Genomic DNA, 22,406 nt, shown 5'->3' on the forward strand with positions numbered 1-22,406 from the left:
TCATGCAGGGAAAAAGTAAAGAGCATGGAATTACCTCAAATCCACAACAACAGACAGAAAAGGCAAGATTTATTTCAGAGGAACAGTTAGAGGAGTCCCATAGTAACTCTGGGGGAGCTGCAGAGATCCACAGCTCAGATGGGAGAATGTGTTGACATGACAGGTATTAGTTATGCACTCCACAAGTCTGGAAGATTGTGGAAGATTGGCAAGAAGAAAGCCAAAAGAAATCCTGTTTACCACGACCCATGTAGCAAACAGAAAATGTAGAAAAGGTGCTCTGGAATGGGATCAATGTTTACCCTTTGCCCACACGCATTTAACACTAGACATCGCCTGAACACACCATGCAAATGATTAAACATGGCAGCATCATGCTGTGGGTATGTTTTTTTCCCCCAGCGGGTACACAGAAGCTGGGTCAGTTGATGGAAGACATACTATGAAAAGATGTAGATCAAAGCATATTCATGTATTAAAAAGGTCCAATATCCAGACATTATTCCAATATAAAATCTATGGCAGGACTGTAAAGCTGATGTCCACAAATGCCCTTTGTTCTACGGGTGTGAATACCTTTGCAAGGTGCTGTTGTCCATAGCCTAATTAACTGCTAAATTGCAGGAAAGAGATTAACCTGTTTTACCATTACGTTTTGTTTTTACAGCAGCGCCACAAAAGATCCAGTTTATCCACAATAGACTGCATTATTTGAACAAATATTACCATTTAACATTTGGATGTTCTTGTTCCAGATGTACAGCCCAAGTAGTTGACATGTGGGTACACACCTGTAGTAAAACCTTCCTGTAGTCAATGAAACATTGAAAGTGCAAACCTACTGTACAAATATTTTCTCTGGCATACTTCAAGAACAGGTTTTATTGACAGATCAAAAACATCTATACTGTAGACTCTCTTATTTACACAACATTTCCACAAAGTCATACAAATACTTGGTAGGCTCAATGTTGAAGTAGAGATAATATACATCAAACTGAGTAGGTCAAGTTAAATGTTTTTATAAAGAAGTTGTTAAAACTCTACAAATGCAAATGGATGATAGAAAACAAACAAAAATGAATCAATGGGTAGCTACAACTGAACAAAATGTCCTACGTCAAGATCTGTACAAGCAGGTCAATGTCCATGAAATACAGAGGGAATGCAGCTCATCGGTCTTTTCGCCTTCAGTTCACAGAATTAAACGTAACAGAAGACTTGAAATACTTTTATTTAAAGGCAACAATCTGATGAGTTTCTTTAGAAAACTTCATATGTATGGTTCGCACCAAAAAATAAAAGGGAAGTGGGGGATGAGAGGAAGACAGTCTTTTACTTCTTGTTTCTTAACGTTGGGCTTTATTTGATGTGAACAACCTTCTCATCCGTTTTCAACCGTTTACGTCTTGGCTGAATGAAGTCCTCTTCAGAGTCCTCTGTGTCAACATCCTCTCTTTCCTTCTCGTCAGAGGACTCAGGATCTGGTGAGTCGGGGAAGTTCTGATCCGGGAACATCTCCTGCAGCTTCTCCTCAAAGTACAGGCTCACCGCCTTACCAGATATCGCCATCTCTGATCCCGCCTGTCGGAGGAGGAAGAGGAGGAAGAGGTCGAAGAAGAAGAGCGTGAGGAGTGATACAGAGAAGGAAGGTGCGAGTACCATTGAGTGGGAAACATGAGTGGGTTGAGGCAGGAAGGAGGAAGAGGAGAATGAGGAGACAAATTAGATTTGGTTAAGACTCCTCGTGGCAGAGCGGCCCCAGCTCAACCTTGCTGTACAGAGCAGGGATATCCTGCTGTCCTGTCCCACTGTGGCTCCATGAAGCATTTCCATAATTACAAGTCAAAAAGAATATTTTTAAAGATGTCCACCAGAATATACAAGCAAATAAAATGAATACAAAGATACCTCTTCATAAGCAGAATATATTACAATTGTCTTTGGCACTCATTAAGTCATTCATAGCCAGACCTAAGCTAGTGATGTAAAAAACACGTTGAACAATCACAACCAAATAATGCCAAAACTGACAGACACCTAACCTGACATCTAAAAGAATATCTGCATATTTATATCATTGTCACTGAATGGTATAAACAGCACACTATCTTAAACCTGTCCTCTGGGATTTGATAAAACTAACCTTTTACTCACATCTAGTCATTTTGAGTATTTAAAAGCTTTTTTCTCCTCATTTTGTGTCTTCTATGCAACTACCCAATCCAACTGCCTCAGTCATGCAGTGTGTTTAAATAATGATCGCCTTGATGTAAATGGCAGAACAGGTCGTAGCTCACCCTGAACTCTTGGTAAAAAAACTGATTTGTGTTAGTAACGTAAAATAAACGTGTTCCATACAGCTGGTACCTCAGATCTGTTATAGGTCAAGTCTGTATTTGTTTATGAACCATTAGTTCATTTTAGTTTAGGATTATTTCCCCAACTGCTGGTTTAACTTTTAGAAGCAGTTCAGTGAAGCACCACCATGGTTGACTGATGGGGGGGGGGGAGCATCTTGTGACACAGCAACACGTTCTCAAGTTGCACTCATATTCCTCATTGTATTAATCCACAAAACTACGAAGTGAAAGCGTCGATCTGTAAATGATCTGTAAGTTATGGGAGAAAAAAGTGAAAGGAAAGCAAACGTACTCAGATGATCAGAATTTAAGGTCACCTTGTGACCCGTTTCCCCACTGTAAGAACAGGTGAGACCAGTGTCAACCTATTTCAACCCTTTTTTTAAATGTGTCTGTAATTTAAAGGCAGCTGCTTAGAGCTTTGCTCAGTCGTTGCCAAACATTTCTTGGAGCCTCAGTGGGAGGGAACAGGACATCGATGCTCTATTTGAAACGGCTTACCTGGGTATTAATCTCTTTCTCCTCATCATAAACTCGGATTATTCGAGACATCTAAAGGGGGTAATAACATTACAACAAAGACAGTGAAGCAGAAGAGGAGGAGAGAAGAATTCATGGCACAGGCAGTTTAGATCACAACAGATAAGAAATCTGTTTCTTTTCAACTGTGCTTAATTAAAAAGGTGTGCATCATCACCGAGTCAAAAAAGGCATCAATTAACATTAAATAAAGGTCACAAACGATTCACAGAGAATATGATCATTTGTGGCACTTTTCCCCCTCTTTATGTGTTTCACCATGTTTTGCTGGTCCATATAATACACATCCAATCATCTCTTCAGTTTTACAAGATAACTTGTAAAAAGTTATTACTGTTTTGTTTTTAATAAATAAATACGATTATCATTGACATTTGATAAATGAGCCACAGTAAATGCCAAAAAATCGTATCCCTAAAGAAGAATATTCATCGATATTCTGTCACAACAAAAAGTGATCAATTAACTGTTGTTTAACAACCTTGTGGTTAACCAATGGGAAGCAGTGTTAGAGCAGTATTAGTGGTGAGAGAGCAAATGTGAAGAGAAGATATGATGCCTATAAGTCCCATTCAGCTAGCGTTAGTGAGTACACAACTGCAAGCAGACAGCAGTCTCCAGTATGACAGTGAAATGTGTAGTTAATGTGCATACAAGTGCATCTTGTTTAAAATAGAATCAAAAAGTTTGTTTTAATAATTGACTCCAAAATGTGAAATTCTCATATTGCATAGAATTATTCCACAATTTGTTTCTGTTAATTCTGATTATTGTGGCTAACAGAAAATAAAAACCCAAAGTTTAGTGTCTCAGAAAACTGGGATCTTACATATGACTAATAAAAAAAAAAAATCCTTAACACAGAAATGTTAAGTTACAACCCACAAAATCGTGTTAGGTCATTGCTAAAGAAGCTAGAGTGCTATATCACGACATATCAATGTAAAAGTTCAGTGGAAGGAAAAAGTGTGGTGGAAAAAAGGTGCACAAGCAGTAGGGATAACTGCAGCGGATTGTGATGCAAATCAGGAGTTTGGGGGCAATTTACTAATGCCCCTCTTCTATGGGCTCTGACTGGGCCGGCTGAGTAGGACTGAAAAGTGACATGAACAGACTGCTGTTCACTGATTGGCCATGGGCGTGGTCAGCTGTATGTCGACGCGTAAGTCAGTTCACTAAGTTAGCGGAAAGAATGACAAGCAGTAGGTCTGGGAAAAGCTCCAAAAACCCACGAGGCACTACAGAAATATTGAAGACCACAAAGGCCGGAGCGGGTCAAACCTAAAGCCGTAGTGGTGGTTGGAAATCATGGTCGCCATTTATGGCCATCCTCCCACAGGTTTTGGACAGAAGGGTGGTCTGGGCTCTGCAGCCTCGCTGTTTTAAGAGGACATGATATTTACTTTGCAGAGCACATGACGCTGACAGCTGGAGGCTCCGTGTTGAGCAGAGCAAGGTAGAGTGGAGTGGAGCCGTCCCTGACATCACGCTGGAACCATGAATGGCAAGGAGGCAAACGTATAGACTATAGCTGAAGTCAGAGCTTCAAGAACCACCACACAAACATATCCAGTTGGACTACAACAGACACATTCCTTCTGACAGGCCACTCCTGGACTAATAATAAGAAGCACAGGGGTGAAAAGTTCTCTCAAACTATATAAAGATGCTGACTTGGACTTGGTACCTGCCCGCTCTGCCAATGGAATAAAAACCTGGTTCAGTGACCATGGTGTTACTGTGCTTGATGGGCCAGCAAACTGGTCTGACCTGAACCCCATAGAGAATCTATGGAGGACGGTCAAGAGGACGATGGGAGACACCAGATCCAACAATGAAGAGGACCTTAAGGCCACTGTTAAACTAACTGCGGCTTCCTCAGCAGGCTGATCTCCTTCTTGCCACCTTGACGCAGTAATTCATGAAAAAGGAGCCATATCAGTTTTATTGTATTGCTCTTATGAAATATTGAATGTTGATGGGAATCTGGGGTTTTCATCATCTGTAACTGACAATCATTATAATTAACAGAATGAAATGCATGAAACATATCACTGTGTAGAGAATTTATATATAGGGGTTTTCTGACAATATTAACATCTTATTTAGATGCAGAGGTATGCCTTTAATGGCTTCTCAATAAAAAATGGTCAGGTCACATACACAAAAGTACTGAGTGAGACAGTGGTAAAAATGTGGAATCACTACTCTTGGATGTTATTTAAATGCACTTTAATAAGTTTAATTCACAAAAATAAAAATTACCATAATTAATAAGTTATGGAAAAAAATCTGAAATCAAGAACTACAACAAATTGTTTAGTTTACTGCAGATTTCACCTAAAAGTCAGTCAGCTTGTTTGTTTTCCCATGTCATGAAGGGACTATGACTTCCCTGAGTCCAAAGATATATTACTATCCACACTTTAATATTTTCTATAGGTATAGCCTCTTTCAGACGACTGTTTGAAGTTGTGATCCAGATGTGTCCTAGACGACAGCTATGCTTTATAAAGACCGATTCCCTGATAGGTCCCTGATTCAGCTGTTCTAAACCTCTAAGCCACCAGAGGAGGTAGTCAGAGGAGATTTTGGGAATTTGTTGAGGTGGACCAAAAACATGAACGTCTCTTAAGCTATAGAGCAGAACCATCCTTTAATAAGCCCTCAAGACCACTTCTCTGTAGCCCAAATTAATCTGGTTGGTTTAAATTTACATCTTAATGATATTTGGCTTCCTTCTATGTAATTCAATGCTTTTTAGAAGTATCAGTGAATGAAAAACCTTATTCTTTTCTATACACTTTCACTGTTCACCTCTTTGTTGGGCATTTCCTAATTTTCATGACATTGTTTTCAGTTTTATGTCAATCTGTTGAACATCTTCTCAAGTTCACATTTACTTTCATTATTCATACCTCCATTACACAGATACATCTCAAAAAATGTTAATATCGTGAAAAGGTGCAATATTTTGTGTCACTCATTTCAGAAAGTGAAAGTAATATATGGATTCACTGCACATAGAAGAAAAACTTCAAGGCAGGATTATGGCTTACAGATAATGAAAACCTAAAAACAAGTCTTAGAAATTTGGACTATTACATAAGATCAATACAAAAAGGATATTTTAAACTGTAATGTCAGTATTTGTTCATTTCTGTGCACTAAATACTTGGTTGGGGGTCATTGTTTTATTATTTAACTTTTATTTCACCAAACAAAACATTAAGAATGATTTCTTATTTACAATGCTAGCCTGAAAGTGCTTAAACACTTAAAAGGAATTTTGCATGAATTACTGCATCAGTGCATCGTAGCATGAAGTAGATCAGCCTGTGGTTCTGCTGAGGTCCAATGGAAGTCCGGGTTGCTTTAATAGAGGCCATCATATCGTCTGTATCATGGGGTCTGGTGTCTCTCATCTTCCTCTTGACAATACTCCATAGATTCTCTGTGGGACACGGGTCAGGCCAGTTTGCTAGTCAATCAGTGACACCATGTTCATTGAATCAGCTTAGGTACCTTTGGCAGTGTTTGCAGGTGCCAAGACCTGCTGGAAAATGAAATCAGCATCTCCAGAAATCTTGTCAGTGGAAGGAAGCAGGAAGTGCTCTGAAATGTCCTGCTAGATGACGGTTGACTTCAGTAAACTCAGTGGACCGACACCAGCAGATGACATGGCACCCAAATCATCACTGTGTATGAGAATGTCACACTGGACTTCAAGCAATGTGGATTGTGTTCCTGTCAACTCTTCCTCCAGACTCTGGGACCTTGATTTCTAAATGAAATGCAAACTTTACTTTCATCTAAGTAGAGGACTTTGGACCACTTGGCAAAAGTGCAGTTTTGGTTCCCCTTAGCCCAGGTAAGATGCCACCGATGTTATCTCTGGTTCAGGGGTGGCTTGACTTAAGGAATGCAACATCTGTAGCCCATATGTAGGATTTGTTTGTGTGTTGTGGCTCTTGATGCACCAACTCCAGCCTCAGTCCACTCTTTGTGAAGCTCCCCCAGATCCTTGAATGGATGTTGCCTGACAATCCACTGAAGACTGCAGTTATCCCTGTTGCAGGTGGTCATTTTCCCAACACACTTTTTCCTTTCACTCAACATTCTATGAATATGCTTGGATACAGCACTTTGAACAATCGTTTTTAGCAAAGACCTTTTGTAGCTTACCCTCCTTAGTGTGTCAATGACTGTCTTCTCCATGATTGTGTCGCCTACTGACTCAGACTGAGAGACCATTTTGAGTCTTAAAGTTTCCAGTATTTAATCTATTCACCATATTTGAATTTTCTGAGACTGAATTCTTGTTTTTTATGATTTGTAGCCATAATCATCAAAATAACAAGAAATACAGGCTTGAAATATTCCACACTGTGTGTAAGAAATCTATATTATATATGTGTTTCACTTTCTGAAATGAGTGACAACAAATCTTTTTCAGGATGGTCTAATTTGTTTTTAGAGGTACCTGTATTTTAAACACTACTGACTAGTTTTAACAAATCTTTATTGCTGTTCTTTCTGATGACATTTCCCTTGCTTTTTGGGTCATCTCTCCCATCACTCAGGTGAAACTGCTCACTAGTCTTAAAATAGCAAGCAGTTAAATGCAGACTCCATTACACATTTATTCTTACACAAGTATTTTCTTTTATGCAAACTCAATCTTTTAATAGTTTCTTTCATCATTGAACAGCAGCAAATTTCTAACTAACTAAGGAGCAAAATACTTAAGGAATATTAGTAATATAAAGTCTGCATTTCTCACTTCTCATTTCATTCTTGATTATATATTTCCAAATGAAACAGTAAGAACATCCTCCAAGAGTGGGGATTCTATATTTTCCCATGGGATTGTACAACTTCAAGATACATCAGTGTAACTTGTGTCTGCATGCTGCCATTCCTCAAGCAGGTTGAAAACACATGCTGCTCACCTCATTGTATTTTGCACAATTTTTGAAGATTAGGCGCATGTCATCCACAAACTCCTGTATGGACTTGTAGTACTGGGAGCTTCGCAACTGCAGCTTCTTCTTCACCTTCTTTAGGTCCATGGGCTGCTTAATAATCTTGTAGTAGTTGGGCACCTAGGTCCAAACACAGTGACACAATATTATATACTATAAGCAGGGCTGCATGATATCAGAAAAACATCCCGTTATTTTCTTCAACATTACAATATCTCCACAGTTTTCTGCAAGCGTTACTATCTGGGTCCCTGAAAAAATACGCATGTTTTGCATCAAGGGCAGTTAGACTGGCGTATATCTAGTAGTGACATGCAGGCACTCTAAACCTGATACCCAACCAAATATTGCATCCATGAAGTCCTTTGCCATTTCAAATTCTACAAACGTTGGTATTACGATGATGACTGATATTTAAAATACTGTGCAGCTCTAGTTCTACATTAGTCATCATGGAATAACCTACTTGCCAAGCATGTCACACAGTCACTTGTGCCACTATACAGTAATTATGGTCAATGATTAAGAACACAGTCAGGATCACAACAGCATATAAAGATGCTCTATGTTGTAGTTGTTTACCCAGGAAACCTGAAGTCATCATATTAACAATTCAAACGCCTCAATACTCTAACAGCTCCCAGATTTAAAATGGTGCTATTGGTCTGCTTAGTTGGAGCCTCCTCTGGCCAGGAGAAGGATTGGGAGGGCATCACTAAAACTCCCAATAAAGCTGTATTCAGCACATTTCCAGGCCCATCTGAATTTTGCCAATAACCATCTGGATGACCCAGAGGAGGAATGGGAGAAGGTCATGTGGTCTGACAAGACAAAATAGAGCTTTTTGGTCTAAACTCTAATCGCCTTGGAGGAAGAAAAAGGATGAGTACAACCCCAAGAACACCATCTCTACCGTGGAACACGGAGGTGGAAACATCATTCTTTGGGGATGCTTTTCGGCAAAGGGGACAAGATGACTGCACTGTACTGAGGGGAGAATAGATGGGGCCATGTATCGGGAGATCTTAGCCGACAACCTCCTTCCCTCAGGAAGGGCATTGAAGATGGGTCATGGCTGGGTCTCCCAGCATGACACGACCCGAAGCGCTCAGCCAGGGCAACTAAGGAGTGGCTTAGTAAGAATCATCTGAAGGTCCTGGAGTGGCCTAGCCAGTCTCCAGACCTGAACCCAATCGAAAATCTTTGGAGGGAGCTGAAAGTCCGTATTGCCCAGCAACAGCTCTGAAACCTGAAGGATCTGGAGAAGATCTGTATGGAGGAGTGGTCCAAAATCCCGTATGCAAACCTCGTCGACAACTACAGGAAACATCTGATATCTGTAATTGCAAACAAAAGTTTCTGTACCAAATATTAGGTTTTGTTTTTCTGATGTATCAAATACTTATGCAATAAAATGCAAATTAATGACTTAAAAATCACACAATGTGATTTTCTGGATTTTTATTTTAGATTCCGTCACAGTTGAAGAGTAGCTATGATACAAATTAAAAGACTTTGCAAGTGGAAAAACCTCCAAAATCGGCAGTGTATCAAATACTTGTTTTCCTCACTGTATACAGCCTATTTAATTTTAACCATCCCCGAGATAATAAGAAATCGGTATGTAAAAAAACGATGAAGGTAATTCTGTACTAATAAGTTACTTAATTAAAGCATAAATTCTTTAGTGATCGCTAATGTGCTGAGTGCTAAGATTAGTCAAATATTTGTTGTGGTTGATGTAGTGTAACAGGTTGAATGGTGCGTGTGAAAATGTGGAAACACTTACAGAGCTTGCAACAGGTTCCCTAAAGCCCATGCTGAGCTCATGACAGAAAATATACAGGAGGAGGCGTTCACATTTCTGCAGGCAGAAGGAGACAAAGTTACATTGCCTTGTCCTCATTGTAAAGAAGTTCTTTATGGATGCCTTGACAGTACTGACCCGTTGGTCTTCAGGATTCAGGCTCTGATCTCCTTTGATCCCCTTGCTTTCATCACAATACTCGATCTCAGGGGTGGCTATACTTCGGCAGAACGTGCAGAGGAAGTCACCTCTAGGAGACAAAAATCACAGACAGAACCTTTAGAATGATCTAGAGTTGCCAAGCTGACTGAAATTGGCCCCCACACCTTCTTAAAATCAAACAAAAATGGTGTGAAGCGTTTGTGCAGCAAAACGTTTCGTTTGTGCCGCTATTATTTTGAAGATATCAATGAAAGCTTCCAGAGGTTACTAAAGGTCAACCAGCCCCCCCTCCCACCTTCTTCAAATCAAACAAAATTGGTGTCAATCAATTTGGCTACATGTGTGCTGGTTTGTGCAGCAAAAGTGTGTGTGTGGGGGTGGACTGATTGACCTTTTGAACTTTCATTTAAAACTTTGAAACAAAAGCAACACAAACAAAGTTTGGTCTAGCCGAATTGATTGACACCCCTTTTGTTTGATTTAAAGAAGGTGAGGTGGGGGGGAGACGGCACAAACGGAAATATTTGCTGTACAAACGTTCAACACCATTTTTGTTTGATTTGAAGAAGGCAGGGGCCAACTTCATTCAGTTCAGTTCCCACATATGGTCCCAAAAGTTGAGTACCTATATTTCTAAGCATTCCTAAATAAACATACAAATGCACAAGGTGTACTTACTGTGGGAAGATTTTTATGGTGGGTACATGGCATTTCATGTGAAACACTTTAGGACAGCGGTCACAGCATAGAAGGTCACCACCATTGATACAAACAGCACACCAGTCCTCATTAGGGTCGTCATCTTTCCCGCCAGAACCCTGCGCTGCATCATTTGTCCCACTCCTCTTGTCTACATTTCCATTGGTCAGTGGAGGGCCTGTCTGACTTGTGGTGGATGTCAAAGTAGTGGAGGTCGTAGTGTTAGTGGACAACGATGACGAGCCGTTCAGTCCAGGACAACATGTCTCAGATGTAGGTTCTGTTTTAATGCGTTCTCCGAGACCCCTGAGAGAATCTGGGCCTACAGATGTAACTCCGAGGGGGCTGTTCTCTGGACTGCTCAACTAGAGCAAAAAAAAAAAAAAAAAAAAACACAAACAAACCCAAAAACAAAAGATGCTTTTTTTTCTTGATATATTTATATGGTGCTAAAACACATTTTACATAAGATATAAGAACATATAAGACTGAAAAATGAAATGTATCAAAAAGTATGTTGACATGTTTATCTTATTAGTAATTATGTTTCAAACTATACAATTCATTCACAACTAGTCTGAACCTGGTGTCCATACCATACAGGCGCTCCGTCCAGCGTCTTTGCCTCGCTCAGTCTTCACAGAAGAAGGACCGCTGTAGTCATCCTCAGTACCAGGTTCCTTCTTCACCTTCACCTGCTCTCCAGTAGCTCCACCACCTGTCCCCGTTCTACCAGCAGAGCTACAGCTGAAACAAACAAAACCAATCCATTAAAATATTAATGCAACTGATAGAATGCTACTGTACTCTTTACGCCTACAGATGTTCAGGTCGCTAACACCCCTGCTAGCCTGCTTCAGATGTTTTTAAACAGATTTTTTTTCCTCTTATGAAAACTTCTGTAATACCCCTGCAGCGCCAGCAGGTGGCTATAACATCAATGACATTAAAATTCAAAAGAAGATCCCATGCATAATTGAAGTCATTGTTTCCTTTGACATCGTTTACCGTTTTCTCTCATTCATTTCTTCAGTTTTACATTGGAAGCTTAATGGAAATTGAGCCAGGACAAATAAAAACAAATAAAACAACCAATAAAAATGACTGATGCAGCTGTGGTTTGTACTCGGGCTGCACAATATTAGAAAAACATGTCATGTAAACTCAATTTACATGACACAAATCAAAAAGTGTTTAACTTGAGACCCCAGATAATGAGTAGTTATTCCAGCTAATGGAAAGATACATATTTTTCATTTCTTAAACCAGGTTTAATTGAAATAGTTGCTTCTGGCTGACATCTGCTATTCTGTCATTTTGTCATTTGTTGTAGTTTGTTAATGAATACTACCCATAAACAGCTATTTATCTTCTAAAACTTTTTAAACATGATGCAATAACAAGTGCCAACAAATATATTAAAGGCATAAAGAGCCTAAATGCATTGTGCTTAAATAATTAGACAACATTTATTGCAGTCCAAGCTAATATTCGCGATATGCAACATCACTGTATGCGACTGCATACCCAGTAGTAATTATATCCTAGTTTCTACCACAAAGAGTCAAAGGTCAGAGTGGGCATACGCGAAGTGGGCCTCTATGTCATAGTTTTTAATAGTGCTGCATAATATATGAAATCGCAAGCGTCACAGCAATATTAATGTGTGCAACATTACAAGTGAGCGCTTTGAAGAGTGCATTGCATTCCCGCTCTGCTTCCAGGCAGCTGGATAGAGACTTGGACAGCCCTTGATGTCGACGTCTCATCTGGGATTTGGGAGGCAGAGCTGCTAAAGCTCATGGAGAGTGATGGGGACAGCATGATGACAAAAAAGAATGAAAAATGAGGAAACATGTACAGACAATAAATTAGAATAAAAGTTCGGGTGAGGCTCGATTGTCAGATTAAAAGGTAACTTTTAAAATAACTTTTAATCTTAAATGTGGTGTTTTCATTAGCTGTAAACAAAAACATAATTAACAGAAATAAAGGCTTGAAACATTAGTCAATAAATATTAGTAAATAATCTATATAATGTGCTTCACTTAGTAAATTGAGTTACTGAAATAAATTAACGTTTCAATATTATTCTAATTTATTGAATATGACTGTATATTACATGTTTTCCTAATAATATGCTAATTCCTTGATTTTAAAATTTAAAACCTTTTCCGACTTTGTAGAAACCCTGTTAGTAAGAGAAACACTTCCACATTAATGCAAACATATATTTCATATTTTGTGTAGCTTAGGCTCTGTGCTTCAACATCCTCTTAAAAATGTTATGATGGTAATTATACTGAAGTGCCAGGCCGAGGTTTGGATAAGTATTTGTCACAGACAGAATTTTGAAGAAAATCCTCCCCTTGCAGACGCCAAACTGCAGATGTGAAAAAGTAACTCCAAGTCCAAGCTAAATGTAAACGTTTGATGCCTGATGGAAGATACTTTGCACTGGTGATTCTCTTAAAGGCCTGTAATGCAGACTCTGAGGGCTTTTTGAGTTTTGACGTCCCCTTTATATGCCCCTTTTTCCACTTCTACCTAATCTAATCCGGTCGGGTTGGGTCAGTTTAACAAGGTTTGATTGATTTTCTATTACAATTGAGTACCATCTCAATGGGTCTGGGATCGTTATTAACAAGGCGGCCCCACGGTCTGAAGTGATGTGATTTAGAGACAAAAAACAACAGCCTAGACTGCTGTTCCTTTCATGGCTGCTGTCAGACTCAGAGAGGAAGAAAAGAGCCAGAGAAGGTTCTGGGCAGCGAGAACCGAGCACTGTGGATAAGTAAAGGAGGCAGAAAAAAGCCATGGAGAGGTATCTAACAGAAGAATACAAACTAGAGGACATGTGGGGGTTATCTAACGCTACCTAATGCTAGCTAACTATAGTAATGCTCTTATACACAAACAGGACCAGCCTACAATGATTTAACAGTTGAAAATATTAGTTACTGAAATATGCTGTGACTAGTGACGCCATCCCCTACCCAATCAGTGACCGACAGTCTTCTGATGTCGCATTTTCAGTTTTCATCTTTACTCTAAAAGCTCATTGGCCTTTTCTGGATACATGATTGTGTTCATCATTCTGCTACATGATGAAATGCTCTCCTAATCTGACAAAGAGCAAATGAGCGTACCTCATTAAGTGTATTGCTTCCATCAGGAGTAAAACCATCAATAAATGTCAGTGTGGCCGTTCTACGAGCAGCCATGGTGAAAAGGCGTTGGTCCTAACACAAACACTGCCAAGTTTGACGGATGAAGAGCTTTTCTAGCCAAGGTGTTGTTCCCTTCTCTGTATGCTTCTCTTTTTTTGCATGTTGGCATGAATTGATGAACAGTCCATTTAGTTCCTTTATTCTGCTGCTTTCCTTTTGCATTTTAACAAGAAACCTTGATTTGCACTTTCATTTGCTTTGTAGCAGTGAGGTCTTTTCTTCTCCATGCAAATCACTTTCCTTGTTTTTCATTTGTATGCACAACTCTTTCAGATTGTAAAAGCAAATGAGTTTTGTTATATCTCTAAAATGATTTGTCCATCTTTGTTTTATTCATGTAATCATATCAACAAGAGAGGTTCTGATGCTGGGGGATGGGGTAATGAATTGTGTGAGTTAATACAACCAACATTTAGACTTATTCACTTGCAGCTTCCGCACAGTTGAGCTTGGCCAACAAAATCGCAGTGAGAATCAAAAATGGCAAATTAGCGAAATTGGTTAGCTGGAAGTCCATGACCTTATTTAGCTGTTCTGCAGCAAATACTCTGACATAATAGATCAAAAACAAAATAGAGGTTAGAGAAAACTGAACTGATTGAAAAATATGACCCAAACACAATATAAATATATTTACGCAGCACCTGAAGAGACTAAATTAAACCTTTCTGCACTCCTACAGCCCCCGAGTACACAACAAAATGTTGGATTTTGCATCCCCTTTAAGCCAGGCATTATCTTCCTAACTACCCTATTCATATAATGGAGAGATTATAATAACCGGATTTAAGTTTCAGATGAAAACATTAACAAACCTCTCTTACCAAACCTTACCTATATTTATTGTTGTTTTCATCAACAGATTTCTAATACTGTAAATAAGCTAACAAGCACATCAACCTATGGCTCATCACAGATGAAGATAGAAGGTCCTGTTTCTTTAGTTATATTAAAAGATCTGATTTGTTGATGCTTTCTCCAAGCTTCTTGTTGTCTCACCTGCCCCTACTGCCTGTGCTGGATGTGCTGGAAGGTCGTGCTGGTGTGTGAGCATTGGACAGACCTACAGAGAAGAATACGGACTGTGATAAAGCTGCAGGATTTACTTTTTCTACTTAAACAGTTCAGAAAAAAGGCGATGAAGGGAAACTCTTAACACGCGAGTACCTGACGATCCAGGAGAAAGGGTCGACAGTCCAGGTGAGGGGTTCATGTCTGTCGAGCCAAGCTGGTGTTGTTGGCTGGCTGAGATGTAACGAGAAAGGAGGTGTCCAAGATTGCTGGAGCCTGCATCTTCCAACTGGCAACAAAAGTCATAGAGTTTAGGAATATATCAACAGGAATTGTGGGAATTTCTCTGTTTCAGGATGAATATTAATATGCGGCAAGAATGTGTGGATGAAGAGATAGCAGCCAGCACAGAGTTATAGTATAAAATTATTTGCTGATTAAGCCAGTTCCAGATGAACAATGTTGGAAATTGTTTATGGGAAACTACATTCAGCGACCATTATAAAGGCCCAAAGAGATGTGGCTAAAGAACCTGCTATAAAAACACAGTAAAAGCAGTATAACTACAAAATATACTGATTAAGACTTTTATTGATCTGTGCAATATTGCCATCCAAAATGACTGCTTGGAAGCAGTATTCAGCAGGCTACAATATTCAAGATCAAGATCCTGAAACTTAACTATTCAACACAAAAATATCAAAATGTCATGTTTTCCTAATACCATGCAGCTCCAATTAGCAGTAACTAAAATACATAGTATCAAGGTCACTGTAAGGTTAGTAAAGAGTGATTGTTAGCCAGCTGTGTTTCAAATGTGCAGAGAAAGGTTTTATGAACAATTCTCAAAATACAAACAGGATAAGTGTAACACAGATTTTATTGATTAACTGTAATGAAAATCAATATTTTGGTAAAAGCAATGTTAGAAGACTTTAAGGAACATGTCTAAAAGAAGAGGAAATGTCAAGGCCGTCTTCAGGTTCCTGAGGGTAAATAGTGTGAATTTGCATTTCAGTTTACATTTCTGCTCCAACCTGTGTTGGGAGCGCAGAGCTCAGCTGAAACACCGGTCTTTAAAAGTGACGTCAGAAGTGCCACATTTTTTAAGCTGGAGGATTGCTTTTCTAAATGTTTAGTCCCCATTCAGTTAAATGTGAACCCCAGGAATCATGTGATGAAGAAGAAACATGCTAGTGTGTGGCCTATTCCACCAAACACCCCCCTACATACACATCGTCAGCAAGAGATAAGCGACCTTAAAGTTGTATTCGTCGTTTTAGTCCTCTAGCAATTATTGATTGAGCAATAGCTTTTTAAACCCAGTAACACCACATTTTGTTGTATTTTAATTAAAATTAACTAATCTTGGATATGGAATTTTAAACAGTTGAAATATTATCTCAACCATATGAAAGAGCACTTTTTTTAGAAGACGAGAAAAATGGTTACAATATGGAAAACAAAGAAATATAAACAGAAAAAAGGGAATCTGTAATAATAAAATGTGTTCAATACATTAAAATGTTTCTAATGCGGTGAGTAAAGGGACAGAGTTAAAGAAGTTAAAGGATTATCACAATATATTGTGATATTGTAGGCTACACAGTAGCACTGTTGCCTTGCAGCAAGTAGGTCCTGGGTTCGACTCCCAGCTGTGGTTGTGCAGTTTTATCACTAACACGCAGACGGTAATTATACTTTTTAAGATATTGCTGCTCGCGTGGAACAAACAGTGGAAAAAAATTCTAAAAGTAACTAAACAATCGCAACAAATAATGAGAATTTCAATATTGACCAGAAGAACTGGTATTATGATTTTTCTCATAATCAAAATCCCTAAAATTAAATAAAAGATCCAATCTAAGAGCTCAGATATAGAAACTCTGTTGTAGCAAACAGTCAATCTGCACTATAAGCACCATGCCAATGCATCAATACAGCTGATTAATAGCTATGCATTGCTGCATAGTAAATCAGTTTGACAAATTTTTACGGTAATATAAAGAGAAGCCTTAAATGGTATTTAAATATGCATACCTGGATGGGCGGGATCTCAGGTAGGCAGGGCAGATTCTCAGGATTAGTGACAGAGGGGATGAGCTCAATGGGACCAATTATTGGGCTGGCAGGGCCACGGTGAGCATGGGCCCCGGCCATGCTGGCACTGGTAGGACTCGTGGGACTGGCGTTATGTAGGGATGCCACCGGGAAGGGACCAGCGTGTCCAGGGTTGGAGTGCTGAACAAAGATAGAGAGGGAAAAATGCAAGGCAAGGACAAACAAGGAGTAAAGATAACAAACAAATAACAAATGGGAAGAGAAGAAGGGTGTGGGGCATTAAAAGAAGGTCACTCTACAAACTCTAAAAATGACAAAAAGAAATGTGTCTCAGAAACAACATGATTTTATTATCATGCAGTTGATTGACCACACATGCTGCACAAGACACATGAATGACAAAGAAGGAAAAGGTGCCAAACCCCTGACTGGAGTAAGAAACGAAACCTTTGGTGGCTCATCTCAGATTCTAAAGACATCTGGACACAGAAAAAAAAAGGGGCTGGATATAGTGGAGGTTTCTTTTACCTAGGCTCACATGCACAGAACAAAGCAATTTTCCATGTCTGCAGAGTGGTAAATATCTCAGCAAACAGTCAGTTTAAATGCATAGATACATTGGTAAGTATTGCTATGCAGACCTAACCTAAAACACTTCTCCTGCATGGAGTACAATTTTACATATACATGCTTAATCAAAAAATGCAAATAGGACTTTGCATGTAATCTTACATTATAGTATTTTTTAATCTGTAGCCCTTTGTCATCATGGTTTAGGGAAATTCCTAAATTCAACCATTAAAATGTATGGATGCATGAGAAATCTTTTTGAGTTACACTTGTAGCCATTGTTGTTGGCTTGTTTATATTTATTTTGTGTTTATAGATGTCTGTTCTGATCAGACAGTCATTAGTATAGCACAACAACTGTAAGCTAAAAACACGCATCAGTCTGGACAGTTTCAGTATGTTTTCACCTTCAGAAAAAATATTTTACAAATCAAATTTGATTTCAAGATATTTTACTGAAAAGCAATTAATTGAGCTTTTCAGTAAAAAAAAAAAAAAAAAAGCAATTAATTGAGAAATATTGAGGCACGTGACGTCGCCCGGTACGGCGGAGCCGGGGTCCCACCCTGGAGCCAGGCCTGGGGTCGGGACTCGTCGAAGAGCGCCTGGTGGCCGGGTTGCTCCTCATGGGACCCGGCCGGGCCAAGCCCGAACGAGAGACGCGAGGCCATCCCCCAGTGGGCCCACCACCTGCAGGGGGAACCGTGAGGGACCGATGCAAAGAGGATTGGGTGGCGGACGAAGGTGGAGACCTCAGCGGCCCGATCCCCGGATGCTTAGGCTGGCTCTAGGGACGTGGAAAGTCACCTCGCTGGGGGGGAAGGAGCCTGAACTTGTGCGGGAGGTCGAGAGATATTGACTAGAAATAGTCAGGCTCGCCTCCACGCACAGCGTGGGCTCTGGAACCCATCTCCTTGAGAGGGGTTGGACTCTCTTCTACTCTGGAGTGGCCCGCGGGGAGAGGCGGCGGGCTGGTGTGGGTTTGCTTGTTGCCCCCCAGCTCAGCCGTCTCGTGTTGGGGTTTACCCCAGTGGATGACAGGGTCGTATCCCTGCGCCTTCGGGTTGGGGAGAGGTCTCTGACTATCATTTCAGCCTACGGGCCGAGTGGCAGTGCAGAGTACCCTGCCTTCTTGGCTACCATGTCGGGGGTGCTGGATAGTGCCCCTCCCGGGGTCTCCATTATTCTGCTGGGGGACTTCAACGCCCAAGTGGGAAACGACATTGACACCTGGAGAGGCGTGATCGGGAGGAATGGCCTCCCCGATCTGAATCCGAGTGGTGTTTTGTTATTGGACTTCTGTGCTAGTCACGGATTGTCCATAACGAACACCATGTTCAAACATAAGGGTGTCCATCAGTGCACTTGGCACCAGGATACCCTTGGCAGGAGGTCAATGATCGACTTTGTTGTCGTATCATCAGACCTTCAACCGCATGTTTTGGACACTCGGGTGAAGAGAGGGGCTGAGCTGTCCACTGATCACCACCTGGTGGTGAGTTGGATCTGCTGGAGGAGGAGAAAGCCGGACAGACTTGGCAGGCCCAAGCGCATAGTGAGGGTCTGCTGGGAACGCCTGGCAGAGCCCTTGGCCAGGGATGTATTCAACTCCCACCTCCGGGAAAGCTTCGACCAGATCCCGGGGGATGGTGGAGACATATAGTCCGAGTGGACCATGTTCTCCGCATCTATTCTCGATGCTGCAGTCCATAGCTGCGGCCGTAAGGTCTGCGGTGCCTGTCGCGGCGGCAATCCCAGAACCCGGTGGTGGACACCGGCAGTAAGGGATGCTGTCAAGCTGAAGAAGGAGTCCTATCGGCTGTGGTTGGCTTGTGGGACTCCTGAGGCGACTGACGGGTACCGTGAGGCAAAGCGTGCTGCGGCCCGGGCTGTGGCAGAGGCAAAAACTCGGGCCTGGGAGGAGTTCGGTGAGGCCATGGAGAAGGACTACCGGTTGGCCTCGAAGCGATTCTGGCAAACCGTCCGGCGCCTCAGGAGGGGGAAGCAGTGCTTCGCCAACACTGTTTATAGTGGGGGCGGGAGACTGCTGACCTTGACTGAGGACATTATCGGGCGGTGGAAGGAGTACTTCGAGGATCTCCTCAATCCTGCCATCACGCATTCCCTGGTGGAAACAGAGACTGGGGACTCGGGGATGGACTCTTTCATCACCCAGACTGAAGTCACCGAGGTGGTTAAAAAGCTCAGCGGTGGCAAGGCTTCGGGGGTGGATGAGATCCGCCCTGAGTACCTCAAATCTCTGGATGTTGTTGGGCTGTCATGGTTGACACGCCCTCTTCAACATTGCGTGGCGGTCGGGGACAGTGCCTCTGGACTGGCAGACTGGGGTGGTGTGTTCCAACTAAAGGGGGAACACACTCCTCAGCCTCCCTGGTAAGGCCTACGCCAGGGTATTGGAGAGGAGAGTCCAGCTGATAGTCGAACCTCGGCTTCAGGAGGAGCAGTGTGGTTTTCGTCCCGGCCGTGGAACACTGGACCAGCTCTATACCCTCTACAGGGTGCTCGAGGGTTCATGGGAGTTTGCCCAACCAGTTCACATGTGTTTTGTGGACCTGGAGAAAGCATTCGACTGTGTCCCTCGTGATGCCCTGTGGGGAGTGCTCCAGGAGTATGGAATCGGGGGCCCTTTACTAGGGGCCATCGGTCCCTGTACGAGCAGAGCAGGAGTTTGGTCCGCATTGCCGGCACTAAGTCGGACCTGTTCCCGGTGCATGTTGGACTCCGGCAGGACTGCCCTTTGTCACCGGTCCTGTTCATAACTTTTATGGACAGGATTTCTAGACGCAGCCAAGGGCTGGAGGGGGTCTGGTTTGGGGACCAGTGGATTTCATCTCTTCTTTTTGCAGATGACGTGGTCCTGCTGGCCCCCTCTAGCCAAGACCTACAGCATGCGCTGTGGCGGTTCGCAGCCGAGTGTGAAGCGGCTGGGATGAGGATCAGCTTCTCCAAGTCCGAGGCCATGGTACTCGACCGGAAAAGGGTGGCTTGTCCTCTTCAGGTTGGAGGGGAGTTCCTGCCTCAAGTGGAGGAGTTTAAGTATCTTGGGGTCTTGTTCACGAGTGAGGGAAGAATGGAGCGGGAGATCGACAGACGGATCGGTGCGGCTGCCACAGTAATGGGGGCGCTGTGCCGGTCCGTTGTGGTGAAGAGAGAGCTGAGCCGAAAAGCAAAGCTCTCAATTTACCGGTCGGTCTACGTTCCTACCCTCACCTATGGCCATGAACTTTGGGTCATGACCGAAAGAACTAGATCCCGGATACAAGCGGCTGAAATGAGCTTCCTCCGTAGGGTGGCCGGGCACTCCCTTAGAGATAGGGTGAGGAGCTCGGCCATCCGGGAGGGGCTCAGAGTAGAGCCACTGCTCCTCCACATCGAGAGGAGCCAGTTGAGGTGGCTCGGGCATCTATACCGGATGCCTCCTGGACGCCTTCCGCGGGAGGTGTTCCAGGCATGTCCCACCGGGAGGAGGCCCAGGGGACGGCCCAGGACACGCTGGAGGGACTATGTCTCTCGGCTGGCCTGGGAACGCCTTGGGCTCCCCCTGGGGGAGCTGGAGGAGGTGTCTGGAGAGAGGGACGTCTGGGCGTCTCTGCTGAGTCTGCTGCCCCCGCGACCCGGTCCCGGATAAGCGGAAGACGACGAGTACGAGTAGCAATTAATTGAGTAAACCAAGAGTAATCTAAACATGTTCCAACACTCGATTATTATTATTAAGTAAATAAATAGTTTTATTTAGGTTTCTACTCTTGTTTTTAAACGTTGTCCGTAGCAGACAAGCTGACAGCAGGCTTTGGGAGAACAGATTTTTGGGTCGAAAACGTTGAAACAGTATGGAGCTAAATTGGGGCCATAAAGTTTGTCCGAAAAACTTTTTTTTTTTAAACTGAAAAAAAAAAAAGGATTTGAAACTGAAAAGTGTTTTTAAACAATTTCTTTTCAGTTTTCAATCTTTTTTTCAGTTTCAAAAAAACGTTTTCGGACAAACTTTATGGACCCAATTTAGCTCCATAAAACTGCGTGATGTTAGTCAGGGTTATCGTTCCGTGATGATCCCATACCAGCCCGTTACTACTAGAGGTGGAATGAGTTTATTAAAATCTGCTGAACTTTACTCTACCGTTTAATGTATTGCACAGTTCTGATCAACAAAGACATTCATCAAAAAAGCTGCCCATTGAGAGTTAAAAACAAACAAAACTAAAGAATAGTTTCTGTAATTTTAGAAACAATGCTCTCTTACACTTTAGGAATGCTCCTAAAACCTAAGCCTTACCACTGTTCTCCTCAACAAGACTTTTGACATTTCTGTTCTGTATATTTTTTACTTTTCACGCAAAAAAAAAAACATTTAAGATCATGGATGTTTCATTTGACCCCTCCTTTAGCTAAACTGTAATTCTTTTAGTTTCTTTAAGCAAAATTAAATCATTTTCAGCCAAACTTTGCTTAAGTATCTGTCAAAACCCAGAACACCATAAGGTCCACCATAGCAGGTAGAAAAACACAAATAAACCTAATTTTATTGTCCTTACATATTCCACAAGTACATTTTGTAAAAAGAAAATTGTGCATAAAGACTTTGTAACAGAAACTAATGTAAAATAATCCCAAAATGAACTCTTGGCTGCTTTAGACCGGCCACCTCTGTCATATCTATAAATTATCTGCAAATATGACAAAACTGAGAAAATTTAGACTGACAAGCCATTCAAATGTGTGTACTGACCTGTCTCTGTAACTGAGGCTGCATCAGAGGCGCGTACTGCTGCCCGTTATGTCTGGGCTGAGCCGCAGGCATTCGGCCCTGGGGTGGACCAGCTAGACGCATGTGATGCGAGGAAGCATACATAGGGGCATTGGGCCCACCGTTGATAGTCCCGGCTCTTTGTAGCTGCTGCATACTGATGAGTCTTGGAGGCTAGTCAAAACAAAACAAATTTATATTTATAAATACAGC

The 22,406-nt window shown here is 41.7% G+C and overlaps 1 protein-coding gene across 4 annotated transcripts in view; it reads right to left on the reverse strand.

The window, feature by feature from the left end:
* Nucleotides 1–864: 864 nt before the first annotated feature.
* trim33 (tripartite motif containing 33) overlaps nt 865–22,406 on the reverse strand; it is a 40,479-nt gene continuing 18,937 nt past the window's right edge. The window contains exons 10-21 of one of the 4 annotated variants that reach the window (XM_047367019.1): nt 22,176–22,367; nt 17,281–17,337; nt 16,838–17,038; nt 14,954–15,086; nt 14,786–14,849; nt 11,153–11,303; nt 10,536–10,921; nt 9,834–9,945; nt 9,678–9,752; nt 7,856–8,008; nt 2,865–2,915; nt 865–1,584 (exon numbers count right to left, since the gene is read on the reverse strand). In XM_047367019.1, the coding sequence (XP_047222975.1) occupies nt 1,363–1,584; nt 2,865–2,915; nt 7,856–8,008; nt 9,678–9,752; nt 9,834–9,945; nt 10,536–10,921; nt 11,153–11,303; nt 14,786–14,849; nt 14,954–15,086; nt 16,838–17,038; nt 17,281–17,337; nt 22,176–22,367 (1,797 nt within the window). In that variant the 3' untranslated portion in view covers nt 865–1,362. The remainder of the gene's footprint in view (nt 1,585–2,864; nt 2,916–7,855; nt 8,009–9,677; nt 9,753–9,833; nt 9,946–10,535; nt 10,922–11,152; nt 11,304–14,785; nt 14,850–14,953; nt 15,087–16,837; nt 17,039–17,280; nt 17,338–22,175; nt 22,368–22,406) is intronic. The other 3 variants (XM_047367037.1, XM_047367027.1, XM_047367044.1) reach the window with 3 other exon arrangements.

This window comes from Girardinichthys multiradiatus, chromosome 1 (genome assembly GCF_021462225.1).
Source record: "Girardinichthys multiradiatus isolate DD_20200921_A chromosome 1, DD_fGirMul_XY1, whole genome shotgun sequence".
Classification (NCBI taxonomy): Eukaryota; Metazoa; Chordata; class Actinopteri; order Cyprinodontiformes; family Goodeidae; genus Girardinichthys; species Girardinichthys multiradiatus.